General features: G+C 31.9%; 4 protein-coding genes across 4 annotated transcripts in view; 2 read left to right on the top strand and 2 right to left on the bottom strand.

Annotated features, from left to right (window-relative positions):
• The first annotated feature begins 3,153 nt into the window (after positions 1 to 3,153).
• Positions 3,154 to 5,231, top strand: LOC138944755 (uncharacterized). The gene is made up of 4 exons (XM_070315712.1): positions 3,154 to 3,449; positions 4,277 to 4,443; positions 4,603 to 4,740; positions 4,868 to 5,231. Exons 1-4 carry the CDS (start codon positions 3,161 to 3,163, stop codon positions 5,144 to 5,146), a joined length of 873 nt encoding a protein of 290 aa, XP_070171813.1. The 5' UTR covers positions 3,154 to 3,160; the 3' UTR covers positions 5,147 to 5,231.
• A 2,591-nt stretch (positions 5,232 to 7,822) lies between these two features.
• LOC138944752 (probable RNA-binding protein 46) lies at positions 7,823 to 11,377 on the top strand. Its single transcript, XM_070315708.1, has 6 exons — positions 7,823 to 7,918; positions 8,515 to 9,108; positions 9,885 to 10,059; positions 10,376 to 10,698; positions 10,784 to 10,913; positions 11,200 to 11,377. Exons 1-6 carry the CDS (start codon positions 7,823 to 7,825, stop codon positions 11,298 to 11,300), a joined length of 1,419 nt encoding a protein of 472 aa, XP_070171809.1. The 3' UTR covers positions 11,301 to 11,377.
• A 565-nt stretch (positions 11,378 to 11,942) lies between these two features.
• LOC138944754 (reticulon-4 receptor-like 2) lies at positions 11,943 to 15,169 on the bottom strand. The gene is made up of 4 exons (XM_070315711.1): positions 14,909 to 15,169; positions 13,315 to 13,671; positions 12,685 to 13,059; positions 11,943 to 12,282 (listed from the first exon to the last, which is right to left on the bottom strand). Exons 1-4 carry the CDS (start codon positions 15,121 to 15,123, stop codon positions 12,255 to 12,257), a joined length of 975 nt encoding a protein of 324 aa, XP_070171812.1. The 5' UTR covers positions 15,124 to 15,169; the 3' UTR covers positions 11,943 to 12,254.
• Positions 15,170 to 16,791: 1,622 nt separating this feature from the next.
• LOC138944753 (lachesin) overlaps positions 16,792 to 19,203 on the bottom strand; it is a 47,748-nt gene continuing 45,336 nt past the window's right edge. The window contains exons 6-9 of the mRNA XM_070315709.1: positions 18,764 to 18,892; positions 18,561 to 18,680; positions 17,810 to 17,980; positions 16,792 to 17,497 (exon numbers count right to left, since the gene is read on the bottom strand). Of these exons, the coding sequence (XP_070171810.1) occupies positions 17,148 to 17,497; positions 17,810 to 17,980; positions 18,561 to 18,680; positions 18,764 to 18,892 (770 nt within the window). The 3' untranslated portion in view covers positions 16,792 to 17,147. The remainder of the gene's footprint in view (positions 17,498 to 17,809; positions 17,981 to 18,560; positions 18,681 to 18,763; positions 18,893 to 19,203) is intronic.

Raw genomic sequence — 19,203 nt, 5'->3', positions numbered from 1 at the left:
AGATAATTTCAATTGATATTGACCGCAAATATATGTAAACGAAGTCAAGTGTGATTCACTCGACCGCAAATAAGCAATTATAATTAATCCATCATCCTTTCATGAAGATATATGTAATATTGTGTAAGTAAAATTAATATTTGCATCGATAATCTTCAATTCATTTCATACATAATTCTCGATGCGCAATCCATTCAAATATAAATCAATTTATCTTATATATTCTTAATGATATTTACTTATGTAGCTTACGTCGTAATTTTCATCTAATGAATAAAATTAATAATTATAAGAAATTAAATTATGATTATACGTAATTTCAAATACAATTTAAAGTTGAATATCAGAATATAATTGAATTTAGAATTTAAACGGGAACTATAATCTTAAACGATCTATTTGTTTACTATTTCAATTATTCTCAATTTTGTATAGATATACAGGGTGGCTCCGAACGTTACAGCCAGACTTTGACATCTTATAGGAAATTTAATTCTGGACAAAAAATTTCCTATAAACATGGGTCGAAAAATGCTTTCTTAAGAAGTTATCGCTTAAAAACCTCTGAAATCGTGATTATTTTCCAAATATCATGGAAAATGTGCGTCTTTTAACAAAAAGTACCGAAACAAAAGTTGTAGAAAATTAAATTATTTTTCAAATGAGATCAAAATTACTCAATTCCGAAAGTGTATTGGAGCTAGGGACATTTGGAGAACAGTTAGTTTTTTCACGTCTTTATCAATTTTCTACTATTGCTATTTTAGTTTAAAAAAATTTATTTTATTTTCATAAAAGAAAAAAATTTTTATTTTTTATTTTTATCGTTTTTTTAAGAAATTTGTTAAGTTTCATTTTCTCTTTATTTCATTTTTTTTTTCACCTTTTGCTCTTCCTTTGTATCGGAGATTTTTGAGCGATAACTTTTTAAGAAAGCATTTTTCGATCCATGTTTATAGGAAATTTTTTGTTCAGAATTAAATTTCCTATAAGATCTCAAAGTCTGGCTGGAACGTTCGGGGCCACCCTGTATATATGAAATATTTATGTGTCAAAATATTATATGCATGAAGTTTTAATGCAAGAAATATTTTCATATTAACTCGACCCTGATCAAATGGAAAATATTTGAAATCTGCGTCCGCCCCAGGTGAACGGCGCTTAAACTTCCGGTTTGTGCGATAACAAATAAGGCTCTCTTTTAACACAGTTATCATTGTGTTCTCCAATTGTCTTAATATCTAAATATTAATGCAAATCACAAGTACTAACGAATTTACAGATATTACAAATATATATATAATATCCAGAGAAAAATCGTAAATGTTTTTATACCCTATTATTGTTAATATTTATTGGATTTATTGTAATATTTATTGGATTTATTGTATTATAGTAAGCCAATTTCAACATGTGTTACAAATATATAATTAATTTGCAACGCGTGACGAAACGTAAGAGATTGTTAAAAATATATATCTGCCATATTCTCACACATCTTCTTCTTATTGTTAGACAGTGACAATAAAAGTGCTGCTCTCGAAGAATAGGTTTGTTTAAAGTTTAAAGTTCGCAGGAAGATAGGGCATCAATCTAGCGATATAATCACACTTAATTAAAACCATATTGCAAAATATATTCTATATTCTTAATGTACATAATTTCTATTAAAAACGAAAACTTTATATTATTCATTACCCATACAGCACAGAACATTGCAATTACATTGCAGCAATGTTACAATCTTGCAAGTTGCAATGAAATATTGTTGAGACATTATTGGAATATGGAATTGTAATATTTTATGAGAATGTTATAGCAACATTTCAAAAATATTACAAAAGACAGTTTTTGATCATCGCTACTTTGTTCGTTTACCACTACGCGGCGCGCGTTGCGTTATCCATCCCGTATTTAAGTTTTAATCACGATGGTTATATAAAGCTTGCAAAAAGCGGTTAGTAATATTAAAGGTATAATAACTATTTTTATCAGATTAATTTGTCTGATACAATCCCAACACAGGAAATTCAGATATTGAATTGAATGTTCAGAAATCGGACAAATAATTATCCGAAAAAAGTTAAAATTATCCGTTTATTGTCTACTTAAGATATGGAGTTTAATATTTATATAAATAAAATTTAAATTTTTATGAATTAAATTATTTAATCATTATCAATTTCTTAAACTTGTAAATAATTTATAAAATAGCGATGTTAATTAGATAACAGAAAATTGTTTAATAGTTCCCATTTTTATATAAAAGCAAAAATTTGATAATAATTTTTTAATATGCAAAATGCTTCAAATTTAATAGATAAACTTGGAGAATATATAAAGATATCCAAGAGAGACGAGAAAAAACTCGTTATAATTGCGTAAATTCACAATTTTTTTTCTTATCTCTCTTGGATGGTTTTATATGTTCTCAAAGTTTATGTATTAAATTTGAAGCGTTTTGCATATTTGTAGCAATGTATTTAAATATTACAAATACATTTTGCACCGTAACATTACTGTAGTCTTACATTGAAATATTTCTGACGGTGGACATTTCAACGTTGCAGCAGGCTTGCAGTAACATTGCAGAAACATTTCGCAACTTCTATGCAATATTACAATGTTTCAATGTAAGATCTATGCAACGTTTTTGCAATCTTTCGGTGCTGTATGGGTAAATTTACATTTTGTGTATAAAATATAGTTATATATTTTTAATTATATTATTAAAATATAATTATATTATATTATTATTTTTTAAATTATATATTAAGTTAATTATATATTTAAAATTTAAAGGGAAAAAAAGTCAATACGAATCAAAAATCGTAGTGCGACAACCAATGGGTCAAACAATTGTATTATGTCTTATAATTAATTTTAATTAATTACAATTATTTTTTAATTAATTATAATTAATTTGAGTTAATTGTAATTAATTTGAATGTAGTAATTAATTATAATTTTAATTAATCATATCTTCTGTATCCTCTTGTTCCGTTAAAAACGTCTTTACCATGTGTAAACATATGCAACTCGCTCTTTCATCGACCGAGCTTGTTCCTAGTAATAAACACTCGACTTCCGGAAAACGGAACCACCAGGCGTCGCTAGTGTAGGCTCCTCGGCGCGCGATTGGCCGGTTTCGTATATTGTGATGCATCGGCGAACGCGACAACGGGACAAAGGACGCTATCGTACGCAAGCAGAAGGACGCCATGTTCATTTGTCAACGGACGCCAAGGTGTTCCCGTGCGGGATGAGCGAGCCAACTGTTCCCGGACAAGAGTCGGATGATCGATCCGCGGGAGCGGAGGATACCTCGCGCGTCTCGTCCGAGCCTCGTCCCGTCATGAAGAACGCCGTCTCCGAGTCGCGGAAACGCAAACGCGAGGAATACGAGATGCAGCTGTTCGGCTTCCATTCCCGAGCCGTGTACGCGACTTGTAAGTCGCCCCCGTTCTTCCTTCTAACTTCGAGACGACGCTATTGTTTCAGAGCGCGTTCATCATACGAGACGGGCGGGCGGGGGGGGGGGGGGCGTAGGGACAAGGGGCCCCATCGTCGCGGACGAGCGCTGGTCCGCGTCGATCTCCTGCTAGTTTCTCGCTATCGCTGGACGGGTGTGCTCTAGTTTCATGTGGCATTCGATCATGACTAGAGTCACACTCGTCCAGCGATCGGGACACTTTCGTCGAATTATGACAAAGGGGTATGCGCGATCCTCCGTTGGCGGCGACGAGAGACGCCGCCGAACGCCAAGCGTGCCGCGCCGGTCGAGAAGCGTTGTCCCCCTTTCTTCATGAAAGCATCCTTTATCTCGTTGAACCCTTTTTTTTTTTCTCTTCATTTTAATCTCCGTTTCACGTTTATAGGATTTCTTTGGCCTTTTTTGTTCTGGCTGTTAATAATTCTGTGTATTATATAGTTCGTTATATAATTGTAAAATGCCATGTAACTGCTTGCTTTTTTTACAGGAGAAATTTACTGAAAGAAAAAGAATGAAAAAAATATGACAACTATTGTTTAAGTTTCTACAAAGGCTTAATCTTATTTGAAAAGAATGCGATTGAAATTGTAACTCGCAGTAAAATTTGGCTTTCGATATATCTTTTAATATATTTTGTTGTTTTTTGCGAATTAGATTATTACACTGAATAGTCGTACGCATATATACATATTACCCATTGTTTTCATAGCTAGGTGTATTTTATTTGTGTAAATCATGCTTGGCTGCTTGTAATAATCTAACTTTCTCTTTGGTTTGTTGTAGTCAAGAGTATCGTAATGAAAAATATACAGTCTAAAAGCAGAAGATTATGCGAAGCTTTGGAAGATCATAAAACATATTCTGAAAATTTAGCCACCCTAAAAATGAACAAAGAGCAACTTATAAAAGCGTATTGTACAGCTTCCTTACCTCATTTGATGAATATAAAGGTTGAGAGTTTATTTTTTAAAACAAACTTCTATATCTAGTTAATTATCTATTATAGTTATGCATGTTACATTTTATATCTACATGTAATTATATTTATTAAAAAATTTAGAAGCAAAGTATGTTATACACGAATGTAACTTTTATTTCACTCTGCACAGAATATTGTGAACAAATTCATTGCTGTACCCGATAATGTTTTGGCGGATGAGGATAAACTTCAAAGTATACAGTATACAAAAGCAGAATTTGTAAATATGCGTAAGAAACTAGAGGAATTCCAACAAAGAGCAAAACGAGTATGTATCTCATGATTATATGCTTACCTGAAAATAGCGTAACTGTTACTGTTGTTTATGTAACAAATATATGTAGATGTCGAAATATTTATATGTATTATGTAAACCGAATTTTTTCTTTTCCTAGGCAACTGTATTGAATGCAGCATTGAAGGAGGAATTACAGCTCACAGAGCAATGTTTGATACATGTAGATAATAACGACAGGCTGATTCAAATCATTGAAAATGACGTTGACGAAATCAAAATGGCGCGCCCGAATATCAAGAACAAAATGGACAAATTGATCAAGGATTATAAACAAATTAGCTCATACTTCAATGATGGAGCTTTCATATCGCAAAAATCTCTCTACAATACAATTGATGATTTGAAATGTATAGATTATGACATGGATACTTTATGATTATAAAAAAGGAAGAATTGTTTTTATGACTTATCTTTGGATCCTGTATTGCTGATATTACTGTTTTTTTTTCCTGAATATATATAAATATATAAATAAATGCATTCTGTGAATGTTATATCGTGTATATATTGTATACAATTTATAATCTGTTAAATTAGTAATATACATATATTTATATATCTTTAATATAAAAAAATTTTATGATTTATTTTTCCTGATACCTTCAAATGCATCATAATATAATATTTGACGGGATAATTCTCTTTCTATGTCCCTTTATCAATATGTATATAATAAATTTTAGTAAGTTATTTCAACCAATGTAAATTGTGAGTATTCAAAAAAGCTTACATTTCTTTAAATGCATTATTATGACAAAATACCATCGTGTTCTACGATTTATCTAATGTAGTATTTAATCAGGCAAGAAAATATGTTATTCTCAGTAATTGTGGTTGCTGTGTTTTTTCTCACTAGGAAACACTCACTATATATGTTCTATATCTTTCCTTTCTCTTCACTTTTTATTTAAATGTATATATAGAAGCAAGATAAGATTATAAGATTTTGCACGTTAATTTTTTCAACAATTCTGTATTCTATCAATATATTATTCTGCATAAAAAAATAATCGGTGTTAATATTAACTACTAGCAGTAGTAAACTCGCTTGCTTTTCGCGATCTAATTTTGAAAAATTATCAGAAGTTAATTGGAATGATATATTTCTTATAAATTTCGATATAACGTTAAAACATATATATATGTATAAGAGTATAAATTATATCTGCAATATTTTTATATGCATACATATAGTTAAACGTAAAAATGAAAAAACTAAAGCAATATCAAAAGTATAAAAAAATTATTTAACGTATCTATTTTTTAAACATATCAATTTTTTATCTACTATAAATATTAAAGAAGCAGTGCACTTGAAAATGACTTGAACATCAAAATTTTTTTCTTAAAAAAATTAGATAATTTTAATTAAATATTTTTATTATACAGGGTGTCCTAGACTATCTGTACACCCCTTTTCTTTCAAAAACTAAGCATTTTAGAGAAAAACGTTTTGAACAAAAATTGTATAGTTTTGAGAGGAATATAAGATGGTGTCATTGGTTTGACCTTAGATACGCCATCTAAGGTCAAGTCAAGGATACCTTTAATTTTTTAAATGGAACCCGCTATTTTTCTTTATATATTCTTGTAGCTTATCTCGAAAGCTTTCCAAAACACTATAATAAAGTATTTTTTCATTAAGTACTTTTCGAGTTATTTTATATTTTAATCTGACATATTTTGATATAAAAAATAAAATATTTCGTAAAATATTCAGTTTTCAATAATCTTACCGTAATACTTTTATGTACAAAATAATGAGACAAATCAATTAGTGCCAAAAAAAACAAATAATTATTTTAAAAAATACATTGTAAATAATTTTTTTTAAAACAATTATTTTTTTATACTAATTGATTTGTCTCGTTATTCTGTACATAAAAGTATTACGGTAAGATTATCGAAAACTGAATATTTTACGAAATATTTTATTTTTTATATCAAAATATGTCAGATTAAAATATAAAATAACTCAAAAAGTACTTAATGAAAAAATACTTTATTATAGTATTTTGGAAAGCTCTCGACATAAACTATAAGAATATGCAATAAAAAATAGAGAGTTCCATTTCAGAAATTAAAGGTGTCCTTGACTTGACCTTAACGATGCCATCCAAGGTCAAACCAATGACACCATCTTATGTTCCCCTCAAAACCATACAATTTTTGTTGAAAACGTTTTTCTCTAAAATGCTCAGTTTTTGAAAGAAAAAGGGTGTACGGGTAGTCTAGGACACCTTATATATAAATTATATAAAATAATGTTTGAATGCCTAAGTATAAAAAAAAAAAAAAAAAAAAAAAAAAATGAACGTAAGAATAGTGTCAAAATCTTTGAAACACTTTCCTATAAAACCGTGTTTTATCTTTTATCTTTTTTTGAAAAACGCTAGTCCGATTATTATTTTTGTTATTATTTTTTAAATCTGTTCAGGAATAAATAAATTATTTAATCACACAATTTCATAAAATTGTAGTTTCATTATCAAAGATTATGAATAATAATTAAAGTTACCAAAAGCGTCGACTTTATTCAAGCCACAATTGAAATTCAGAAAAAACCTAACAACAAAATGCATTGCTCAAAATGTAGCCAAATATATAAGAAAGTAAAAAAAAAAAAAAACATTTGGATATGTTAACCCAGTGTTGAGAAAAAAAATATGAAGTAGTTTTTTGCAATTGCATCCGCGCTCATTTAATAATGATCATATCAATATGCCTCGTCGAAATAGGCACATAAAATGCAGCTAGAACACATTCGATGAAACGAGAATTCGAAATCTTGAGCAATTTAAGTTTCGAAGAAATTTTGAACGAGATATTGCGTCTCGAACATTAATTCCCAGAAATGTAGCGAAACCGTACACGGAAGCTCGCTTGTGTGCGTATCGCATCTTTTCCTGGAAAAGATCCGAGCCTCAAAAATCTTATCCAATCCTTTGCTTCCACTCGCATCCCCTCTTCGTCTTATTCGTCGTCCCCTTCTATCGACGAATCATCCCGGAGGCCAGTCCACCACGCGTCGTTTGCGCAATTGTATATGTTGATGATGATCGACGACGCCAAGGATCTCTCCGGCGAATGCCAACGCACTGTGCGACTCCTGGAGCTGCTGCAACGCACGGACTACGAGCTTGTGCAGGTAGAGTGATTAGAGGCACACACACACAAACCCGCCTATTTCCAAAGACACATCCTTTTATCCATGTCTTCAACAATGATCTTTCTTCGTTTATCTGTTCGCGGGTTTTTCTTCGCGAGGGAGATTCTTTTCGAAATGAATTATATTTATTTTTCGCTAAAACGATAAAAAATAGTTATAAATATCAATGATTTTGTATATAAAAAAACAAACATGGAGAAAAAAGACTTGCGAAAATAGCACACATGTGTATATCTCCTCCTCTGTAATTCATTTTAACACACGATACATCGGGATATTATAATATAATTGTTTCCGCACACATTAATTTATATATCAAATATAATTAATTTTATCCGTATCTCTGCAATAAAGAGTTAATTAAAAGCAAATTAAGGAATATATTTATATATATATATATATATATATATATATATATATATATATATATATAAATATCGCATTTATATATCAATTATAATATTTATAACATTTCATTTCTCTTTTAAAATTTTCAAATGTTTCAATCTTTTTCCCCTCCTTCTCCGGTTGCATGAAAGAGAAAAAATATTAATTATGCTCGTATATGTATATAGGTGAACGGGCAGCGACGTCTGATGGCTCCGGAAGTGGCGGGTGGTGAACGACAGCGCGGCAAGGGTGCCGAGGTGTTCCTAGGACGATTGCCGCGCGACTGCTACGAGGACGAGCTGATGCCGGTATTGGAACAGATAGGCCGTCTCCTGGAACTGCGACTGATGCTGGATTTCTCCGGGTCGACACGCGGTTACGCGTTCGCCATGTACGAGACTCCGCGAATCGCCCGCGAGGCGTGCACGCGCCTCGACGGCTACGAGATCCGTCCCGGTCACCGTATCGGCGTAGTCAAGTCCATGGACAACTGCCGGCTTTTCTTCGGCGGTGTGCCGAAAAACAAGACCAAGCCGGAGTTCATGGCGGAGCTGACCAAGATGCTGGACGACATCACGGATATCTACTTGTACCCGAGCGCCCACGATCGCAGCCTCAATCGCGGCTTCATCTTCGTCGAGTTCAAAGATCATCGAGCGGCTGCGATGGCACGCCGCAAGCTAATACCCGGTAAAGTGACGCTATGGGATCACGAGATCGCCGTGGACTGGGCGGATCCAGAGCCGGGTGAGCCGATCGACGAGGACATCATGGAAAGGGTGAATTTCGAATTTTCCTCCTTGAAGGAATTTATATTTGCAATTGCTATTTTATTTCCTCGCTTCGGAAAAATCATTTTTCTATTTGTCTTCTATCTTTGTTATAATGATAATTGATTCTGCAAATTTTTCTCCCATTATTTGCAACTTGTATCTTATTAATTATACGAGCACGTGATAATTGAGTAATAATCAATAAAAATAAAAGGAAATAAAAATATATAATATGTTTTATCGGATATTTATATATCTATTGAAATGGAAATTTAACAAAAATTGAAACACGTTATTTTATAATTATAAAAATATACATTGTGTGAATCAGAAAGAATCGAAAAATAAAACGGCTTCTGCACTTTATATTTGACGGTTTGATAATAATTTTTTTATTGAAGTGCTCCAATAATTTAAAATTGAGCACATTTGCTTATTGCTAGTATAGATATCTTTTTTCTCTCATGTCTTTAATACATAATATTATATAATGCACTTATTAAATATTCGTATATTAGTCGTGCTTCTTGCGTTGATTAAACTAGCAAATTGTTAATTAAATATCTTCATTTGCATAATTATAAAAAAAATTCTCTGTTTCTCTTTAATCCGAAAAAATATGTACTGTGAGGAAAAATGCTATAATAAAATAAACAAATTCTATAAAGAGCACATTCATGTAAAGGATATCTCGTCGCAGCAAAATCATATCATATCACTGTGTATAATGACATAGACAGGACATGTCGCACTAATTCAATATCATACGCGATGATAAATAGGTAACGACTCTGTTCGTAAGAAACCTCACGCTCGATATATCGCAGCAAAATGTGAGAGGAATTTTTCACAGGCACACGAATGTGCCAATATTGAAACTGAAGAAGATCAATCACTTCGCTTTCATTCATTACGAGAATCGTCAAGCTGCGCAGATCGTAATGGACATAATGCAGAGTGAGTATGCGAATGATGTATGTATATAACCAGAAAGCCAAGATAAAATCAAATATAAAAGTAAGGAGAATGTAAAGTAACTATATAAGATTTCAGCGAGCATTTCAATAGATTCCAAAGCAAAGAGATAGCAAACGGCAGATAATTAGTTAACTGTACCAGAAATTAGTTAGTTGTATGTATGCGTCTAGAGATTAAAGTATGTATCATCAAATTAATATTAGATATAATTTCACTTTCGGTCGAATGAACATTGCTTCGAGAATTTTATTTTATTTCAATCTTAACGAATTTGGATTATGTATCTCTATTTCAGAACCGGATAGTGTCGTCGAAAAGCAGGGCTGGGAGATTTCTTGGGCGAAGCCGATCGGAGCGAAGAATTTCGATAGGCAACAACACATTCGCGAAGCGATAACTAATTCGCAATCCATATCCAACCTTCAAACGACCGAAACATTGCGCCCGAAACAGGCCTGGAATAAGAAACACTGCATTAAAACGGAAATAGCGTCCGAGGACGAGAGCGTATACTTGGCGCAGATGAAGGTTTTGCAAAACTTTGTCAAGGAAAGATTCGATGCGACATGCACCTTCGATTGCGTACCAACGCCAGATGCATCCGGATATATTGGCACGGCAAGTGTCTTAATTATAAAATTTTAACTTCTTATCTGTTTATTTATGTACAATGATTTATTCTTCTTTCATCACAATATTTTAGGTAATTATTCGTAAAGATCAGATAATTTTGTTCGATTTTCAAGGAAAGCCAATGGCCTCGAAGCATAAAGCCCTAAGCGTCGCATGCGTTAAAACATATCAGTATTTTACAAGTACGCTCCCGAATTCTGGTACGTACAATATTTTGGCTTGTGTTAAATTAAAAGTTTTGATTACTTTGTACTCTATTATCGCGTTGAATCAAAGGATTTTGACAAAATATTTCCACGTAAATTAATTTAACTGTGATCCAACCACGAAAAACACGCATAACATTCATAAAATTTGGGGTTTTAATAATCGAGAGACAAGTGGCGTTGATCGTAAAATCTCGTTTGCTATTTGTTTCCACCTCGCAAAATGTTTTTGTAATACACGATATATTGCATTTTAATGCTATTTTGTGTATTTTTACAGCGCTGCAACAATTCGAACAGCATTGCATCCAATCAGAAATGGGTGTTAATCCTGTGGTTAGTATGCCGATTAGTTGGCATTTAGGAATAACTCAAAATTAGATTTATGATCCGTTGCTACTGCATTATTGTTCATTTTATTCTTTTTCCCTTTTAATTAGTCATTGATTGTTTATGGATACAAAATTTACAGATGCAACCGCATAAAAAGTAATACAGTTATAAGTATAAGATAATAATCTTATTTTAATTTTATTATTTTACTAATGATATTAATTAATGAAATAATTTTCAATTTAAAAACTAAATTTAAGTTATAATTTTGAGAGACAATATATTTTTGAAGAAAGAATGAATTAAGATATATTTAGTTCTGATTCATTAAGACCGATGAAATTGTTTGAATCAAATTTCAACATTTATACAACAAAAATAATTCACACATGATATATATGTATTTCGAAAATTATATAAAGTAATAGAGCTTTTCCATTCGAAAATTGATTATAAGTCATGATTCTGAAATATTTTTTCAAAAAAATGCACAAGGTATATTTAAATCTAGATTATTAAAGTTTGTATTAATTATAATAAAAGTTTGAAAGATAAAATTCTAATCTAACAAATATATATATAATATAATAATTATATAATCTATATTATAATAAATAGCAAAAATATTCATGAGTATGACCATTTATACTAATGGACAGTTCAAAATATTTATTTATATAATGCGATTGATATATATTTTGAAAATATATATTTATTAATGATTTAAATTGATTCAAAATAATAAAGTCAAACGTACAAATTTTGTGCAAGAGAATCTGTAACTTTTTTACTCGTTATTCTTATTCGAGTCTTTATATTAAAAATAATACTATTTTATAATACTTGATTTTAAAGTTTCGAATATAAATTTGTTAAAAGTTTATTACACAGAACTTCGTTATATATTTTTTTTAGAAATGGCAATATAAAAAAGAGGCAAATATTAATTTTAATGTGTTTAAATAAATATCGATTGTTCGATATAATCCTTTTAGTTAGAACTTACATATAGCGTGTTCCATTATCGAATCTGTAATTATAAGCGAATGTATTGTGTTCGTTTTGAAAAATTTTTATATGTGATTTATATTACGAATAGCTAATATAATAAAAACATATTTTTGTAAGATAATATAATCTTTTCTTTTATGCTTTTCTCTCTCATTGAAATTTTAAAGATCGAAGAAATGCTTTTCTTGTTCAAGTTTTATATTATAAATATTAAATATAGACGTATACGGTATAGTCATTCCTTTTTTTATTCCTCTATTTTAACTTATATATAAGGTATATCGAAAATCAGAAATATATTAATTAAAAGTTTTGTCACAATTATAGAGAAGGTGGTAATAAATTGGCAAAAATTTCTCTCAAGATTTACTTTTATCTTAAAAGAGAAATTCCTGAGAAAATATAGACAGGATGCATTTACCGTTTCAACGGGAAGGGGCTCAGCGTTCTTTCCATTGGCGGCAAAATCGTGGAGTAATCTTCAAGAATTCTTCGTACTGTTTCGTAATCGGTATTGCCAGTAGCGTTGGTCGACGTTGGTCTCATGCAGCGTACTAATGTCCTTGCCTGCTCGTTACATCCAACCTTGCTGCTTCTTTCCTGCGCGCTGAACGTCTCATATGCGAATATAAGCAGCTTTTCGACGACGCAGTCGAGCACCTTGTCACTGGGCAACTCGCCGCGGCCGCTCTCTACGCAATCCTTGATGACGACGTTCATCCAGTTCCAATCTTCCCATACGTCCGATACATCGACCTTCTGGTTCTCCAGTTGCCACGTCAAGCGAGCGCGATATCTAAAAGAATATGATAAGTGTTACATTTACATGAACAAAAACCGTTTATATACTTCAATTAACATTGTTAATTTATTAAATATGGTTTAGAAGGATTTTTTTTATCGAAATAATTAAATTTTGCGGAATAATGAGTATCGCAAGTAAAAATTTTATAGTTTGAATTTTATCTAAAATACAATGTAATATTAATAATGTAAAATTATATTGCTTTATACACATTGATATTTCGCTTCAACAATAATAATAACTTACGGCCAGGTCCACGGATTCTTGCTGAATTTCACTCTCTTTAGATTACCCAGATAAGCGAACATATTGTAGTCGATATAACGAAGCTGGTTGTAGTCGAAGTAAAAGTTCTTCAAATTGGGAAGCATCTGAAAGATCATGTAATCGATTCCCTGGATAAAGTTGAACGACAAGTCCAGGATCTGCAGGGAATACATATTCACGAACCAATCTCCCGGCACGAATGTCAGTTTATTGCCCCAGAGCATTAATTTTTCCAACTTTATGAGGCCCACAAATGCTTGAGCGTCGCACGTTTGTATGCCCGATTCGTGCAGGTCTAAAGTCACAAGTTTCGCTCCAAATCTCGCAAAGCTGTGCCTTTGATAGGAAGAAATAAAATCGCGATTGGTTCAAAGATGCAAATTAATTAGTGTCAGCGCAAAGATACAAATAATACATCTCAATAAAAAATAAATATTTAAAATAAGCGATTTTTTTTTCTTTTTTAGAATGAAAATGTGGAAATGTTGTGTTGTAGTAGAGAAAAAAGATCGGTCATAAATTTTGGTGGTGAGAAATATCTATTAAAAGATATATAAAATTAAAAATATCCTGTGAAAGATATATAATAAAATAAAATGTTTTTTATCATATTTTTATAACCTTTTGGATGATTGCATAAGTTCGTGCCCGATTTTTATAGATGGCATTAAGTTGCTGCATGGCGGAGTTCTATTGTTTTCGTGTGGTAATTGTTGCTTACACCGAATAGATGACGTTGTCTTATGTCAATTTAGCGTCAGACATTGTTCAGATAAGTCCATTTGTGTATAAGAGAAATCATTAAAAATGGAGAACGAAAGGTACATTTGCGGCATGTAATGCTATATGAATTTCGGAAAGGCGTGAGGATTGCACAAAAAAATATTTAAAGCGTTTATTTGGACCGCGCTCCTGCTCTCCGAATAGTCAAAAAGTGGTTTGGCAGATTTCGAAATGGTGATTTCAATATGGAGGATTAACCCCGCTCTGGACGGCCTTCTGACATTGATGATGACATTGTGCATGCCTTAGTGGAAAGAAACCCAAGGATTACAACTGAGGATATTGCTGAGAGGCTGAACATCGATAATTCAACCGCTTTTCGTCATTTAAAAAAGCTTGGATACATTTCCAAGCTTGATACGTGGATGCCGCATTTCCTGACTGAAAGGAATAAGCTGCAGGAAAACTGCAGGAGTTGCAATGGGAAATTCTGCAGCACCCGCCATATTCTCCAAATATTGCGCCTTCAGATTTTTATCTGTTCCGGTCTTTGCAGAATAGTTTAAATGGCAAGAATCTCGATTCCGAGGAAGCTGTCGAAAACCACCTTACAAACTTTTTTCAAGAAAAACCAAGTTCTTTCTTCAAAAATGGAATCGACAAGCTTATAGATCGTTGGAAAACCATTGTAGAAAAGAATGGAGACTATATAATTGATTAATAAAAGTGTTATCTCTAAAATATAATCTATTGAAGTTTATATTTAAATCGGGCACGAACTTATGCAATCACCCAATACATATTATAAAAATCTATCTTTTTCTTCTAATTCTTTATTTCTTTCACTTACCCAGGTACATTGGGTATATTAGAATCGAATATGGTGATGATCGTCGTATTGGCCATCGCTTGATCCAAATAGTTTTGCAGCGTCGTCAACTGAGTGCATCGAAAACCGACATTATTTGTTTGCTTGTACGTAATTTTCACGCACGGCGAGGTTTCCGTCGACAAACTCGTTTCAAAGAGCGTATAGAAAAGACAAATTAATAACAAACGTTTCATCGTTTGTCGCCAAACCAGCTCGCGACGAAATCATTAAATTAACTGAGCGTCCTCGATAGAGTGAGCCATGGACAGATATGTGGGTGATATCATATCCTCATGGCTTCTTCCTCTTGTCGATGATAAAGCAAATCAGCTTTTGTAATTGAATAACTAGATATTTCTGGTTTATTTTTATTGACATTAAAAAAGAAGCCTCTGCAGATAGTAGATTGATAGTAGAAACAACATTTATTGTCGTACATATATACACGAATGCCACAATTCTCGTTCAAGATAAATACAGCTGATTCCTAGAGAACGAATCTATTTCAGTCAGTTTTTAGAGACCAACAAATCCCCAACTTAGTCGGTTTTCAGTATGGACCCCTCTCTATATTTATTCTATCGATGTATATCTACGCTTATCGAATAACCGCGCGATAATTACACGAATAAACTAAAGAGAGAATAATTCTTCGGATTTTTCAATATAATGCCTATTATTAAAAAATATACGAAGTGGTGTTCTTTCGTCCAAATCGAACTACATGTATTACTGTTAATATCACCTAAAGCGCGCGCGTCCGATGAAAATTTAATTTCAGCAAATACTATATTTTTTTAATTGCATTCTGAATAATGATGGCAGTTATAAGTACGTGTTTTTAACAGCGTGATAATCTACTTTTTGTATACATATATGTATATACACTGTCGGCCAAAAGTTTGGATACACTTGCCTATACACCTATAATTTATATTTAACAGGATCCTCTTAATTCCCAGAAAGCTTTTTTGTTACTAATCAATTCGTTTAGTCATAACTTATATTAAATATTTAAATCTTACCGATCTCTAATAAAAGAATTCACAGAAATGTCACAAGAATGGATATGATGCAAATATTTATTTCTGGGTTCACAAGAGTGGTATGATATAAATATTTACTTCTGCGAGGATAAATTAGTAGAAAAAATACCACGACTTCTAAAAATGGTTATCAAAACCAAAGGTGCATTTTTTTGATGAAAAAATAATTTAACAGTTTTTTGTTAAAGTGTATTAGATTCAAGTTATTTCTGTTTTACATAATTTTTTTATAGTTTTCGTATTAAAATAATTATTTACCTCTAATATAAATATGAATTACATCTATAAAAGTAAATTTTTTTATAATATCTAGCCTTTTAATGCTGTATCCAAACTTTTGGCCGGCAATGTATATACAGGATGTTCCCAATTCAAATGGCAAAACTTCAAGAGCGTGTAGGGGACCGAAAAACTAAGACAAGAAGTCTTCTAGAGGTTTGCTTGTTTTTGCTCTATTCTAGCAAAAATTCAATCTCTCATCGTCAATTGCTCTCTTGAGTTGATTGGTATCGAATAAACTTTTTGCTTCAAGCTTCCTTACATATGTAAACACTTGATGTTATCCTTTACAGTATCAATTAATTCAAGAGAGCAATTAAGAGACCGAATCATAGATGCAGTGCACCAAATATCACTAGAACAATGTCTAACTGCAATTAATGAGGTCAGTGCTAGATGTAATGCTTGCATTGCTATAAGAGGGCAACATTTTGAACAATATCTGCATTAAATAGATGATAACATAAATAAAATGTAAATAAATAAGTAAAAAAATGAAAACTTGTTTTGTTTCTTTTTTTGCGATTTTCTCCAAAATGTAGCAAAAATGAGCGAACCTTTAAAGGACTTTTGTCTTATTAACTTTTCGGTCCCCTACACGCTCCTGAAGTTTTGCCATTTAAATTGCAGACACCCTGTATATGTAACTACATTTATTGTCATAAAAATGTTTTATTATTTACAATAAAACCTATGCTCTCAATGTATATATCGCGTTTCTCTCACGTTCTCTCCTATGATACGTTCTGTAAATTTAACAAAAAGTGATTCCACCGTCAATTCAATGTAATTTTATCCTATATATCCTCCAGTGATCGTAATCACGATGAACAGCCGATTTCATTGTAAATTAATGATTTCGTTGTCGCAATAGATTTATATTTTTTTTTATTTTAGTCGCAATTTAAAATTATCAGAACGGTCACAGCAAAGCCGATATGACATAATCGCAAATCGCGTGACGACCTAACGTTGTTATGAGCGTCCAATTGCGTCGGTTCCGAATGCGCTGGTGCCAATGCCGGTGCTGGTGCCGGAAACACGGAATTTCTTGACTTGTTTGCGATATTCGACGAGAAGCTTGACGAATTTCTCCTAGACATCGGCGTGGTATGGCCCATGTTCTTCGGGGTCAGGTCAGACTGGTACTTCTTCTTCTTCTCCGCCTGCTTCCGCCAGACGTGCTTCTCGATGACTTCGATATTGCGCGGGGATGTTATAGTTAGTTTGGGTATCTGCAGCTCTGCAATGTTCGATTTCGGAGAAACAGGAGCAGTTACCGTTATAATTACCTGATAAATAAGAGATCGGACACGCGACGTGAACTATACAAGCGTCTTTATAAATAAAAAGATTGAAAATATGACGTAAGAAAAAAATTTTGGATATAAATCGATTCTTGTTGTGAATTCTTCACATATATCATGTTCAATTCTATAAAAATCATTAAATAAAAAAATAAGCGTATTTAATTACGAGAAAATTTAAAAAAATAACAAACTTATGTAATATATCGATGAATCTTTATGTGTAGAAGATATCAATTATTACTTACCTTGCAGTCTTATAGACGCTTCCGCTTTCCCAAAAGTATTTTCAGCGGAGCATGTATAAGTGCCAAAATCATGTTGATTTAATCGCTTGACAGTGAGATTTAGCAGATATGAATAATCGTTGATAGTTATTTCTGATATGTCGTTTTTCTCGTCCTTCAATAATTTGACTCCTAAAGTAGAGAGAGATGTTATCAAAAATAATTCTATTGAAAACATTCATCTGTACCTATTTTTAAAGAACTTACATAAACTATTACTGTCTTTTTTTATCTTTTTGGTAATGTGATAAAATAATTATTAATTATTAATGACAAAATAATTATTAATTATTAATTAATTATTAATGAATTATTAATTATTAATTAATTATTAATTAACATAATTAATTGATAATTAATTATTAATTATTAATTATTAATGACAAAATAATTATATTAAAATGTAGTTATTATCGCAAAAAAATTACGGAACTAAACATTTTTATCCACATAATTTCTTTCTTAAATCGTATTATGTAAATATTGATGATTTTTCAATCCCGGCGTGCGATATATATATAATAAAATTGATGTAACAATTCTCGTTTAAAATAGTGATGTTATAAATACAATATATATATATATATATCTGTACATAATTGAATTTTTCACAATTTAAATAACAGACATTTGAAAGCTATTTACTATGACTCTTTTAGAAACAAATAAATAAATTACTCGTGCATAAAAAAAATGCCAGTGTGTCTCTCACCATTATTTCTGTACCATGTGTTGAGAGCCTTCGGCGAGGATTCTACGTAACACTGAAGAAGGACATCGCTGTCGACAGGCGCCGCCACTAACTGGTTTGTGACTTTAATCAGCGGTTTGACTTTAACGAGAAAGATGCAATTAGTCGTGCAACTCGGTCAAATGGTAGAAAGTTGCTGCCTCGTAAGGCGCGTATGCACTTACAACGGACATTGACGTAATATCTCTTGCTGACCGACGGTGGCACTCCGTTTGACGCGATACAGAGATAAGATCCCATCTCGTGCCGTTGAATGCTCCTCAAATGAAGCTGCTCGCCCTCGTATGTTAGCGCTGTTTTAACATTTTCGGTGTTATAAAAAAGATAAGAGGGCCGAATATTCAGATATTTTTTACTTCCTTATAGAGGAAGCTTTGTTTTTGTGGCATAATTCTTTTTCCAGTTTTCTATACCAATGTGTTTAGAATGTTTCAAAACGTCGAAAAATAATATTTTTTAAAAATGTCTGTATGTATGTATATATATATATATACACTATATATATACATATATACAGTGACCCATTTTAAAAGTTCCACCCTCATAACTTTTCAGGATCAACATTTGAAGGAAAACGACTCCGATAAGAGTTGTAGGGAACAAA

Source organism: Polyergus mexicanus, unplaced genomic scaffold, assembly GCF_030449975.1.
Source record: "Polyergus mexicanus isolate NDT 795.1 unplaced genomic scaffold, iyPolMexi1.0 SCAF_2, whole genome shotgun sequence".
NCBI classification, from domain to species: Eukaryota; Metazoa; Arthropoda; class Insecta; order Hymenoptera; family Formicidae; genus Polyergus; species Polyergus mexicanus.
Note: the sequence above shows the minus strand (reverse complement) of the source record. Positions and strands in the feature narration are given on the sequence as shown.

Bases quoted from the DNA above. Each gene is read 5' to 3' on its own strand.
- LOC138944754 (XM_070315711.1), bottom strand. From the start codon at position 15,123: ATGAAACGTTTGTTATTAATTTGTCTTTTCTATACGCTCTTTGAAACG. The intron at 13,672-14,908 runs GTAAGTGAAAGA...TTCCTATCAAAG, and splicing joins AATATACCCAATGTACCTGG to GCACAGCTTTGCGAGATTTG. The intron at 12,283-12,684 runs GTAAATGCATCC...TTATAATTACAG, and splicing joins AGCCCCTTCCCGTTGAAACG to ATTCGATAATGGAACACGCT.
- LOC138944755 (XM_070315712.1), top strand. From the start codon at position 3,161: ATGCATCGGCGAACGCGACAACGGGACAAAGGACGCTATCGTACGCAA. The intron at 3,450-4,276 runs GTAAGTCGCCCC...GGTTTGTTGTAG, and splicing joins CCGAGCCGTGTACGCGACTT to TCAAGAGTATCGTAATGAAA. The intron at 4,444-4,602 runs GTTGAGAGTTTA...CACTCTGCACAG, and splicing joins CTCATTTGATGAATATAAAG to AATATTGTGAACAAATTCAT.
- LOC138944752 (XM_070315708.1), top strand. From the start codon at position 7,823: ATGATGATCGACGACGCCAAGGATCTCTCCGGCGAATGCCAACGCACT. The intron at 9,109-9,884 runs GTGAATTTCGAA...GATGATAAATAG, and splicing joins ACGAGGACATCATGGAAAGG to GTAACGACTCTGTTCGTAAG. The intron at 10,060-10,375 runs GTGAGTATGCGA...TCTCTATTTCAG, and splicing joins CGTAATGGACATAATGCAGA to AACCGGATAGTGTCGTCGAA.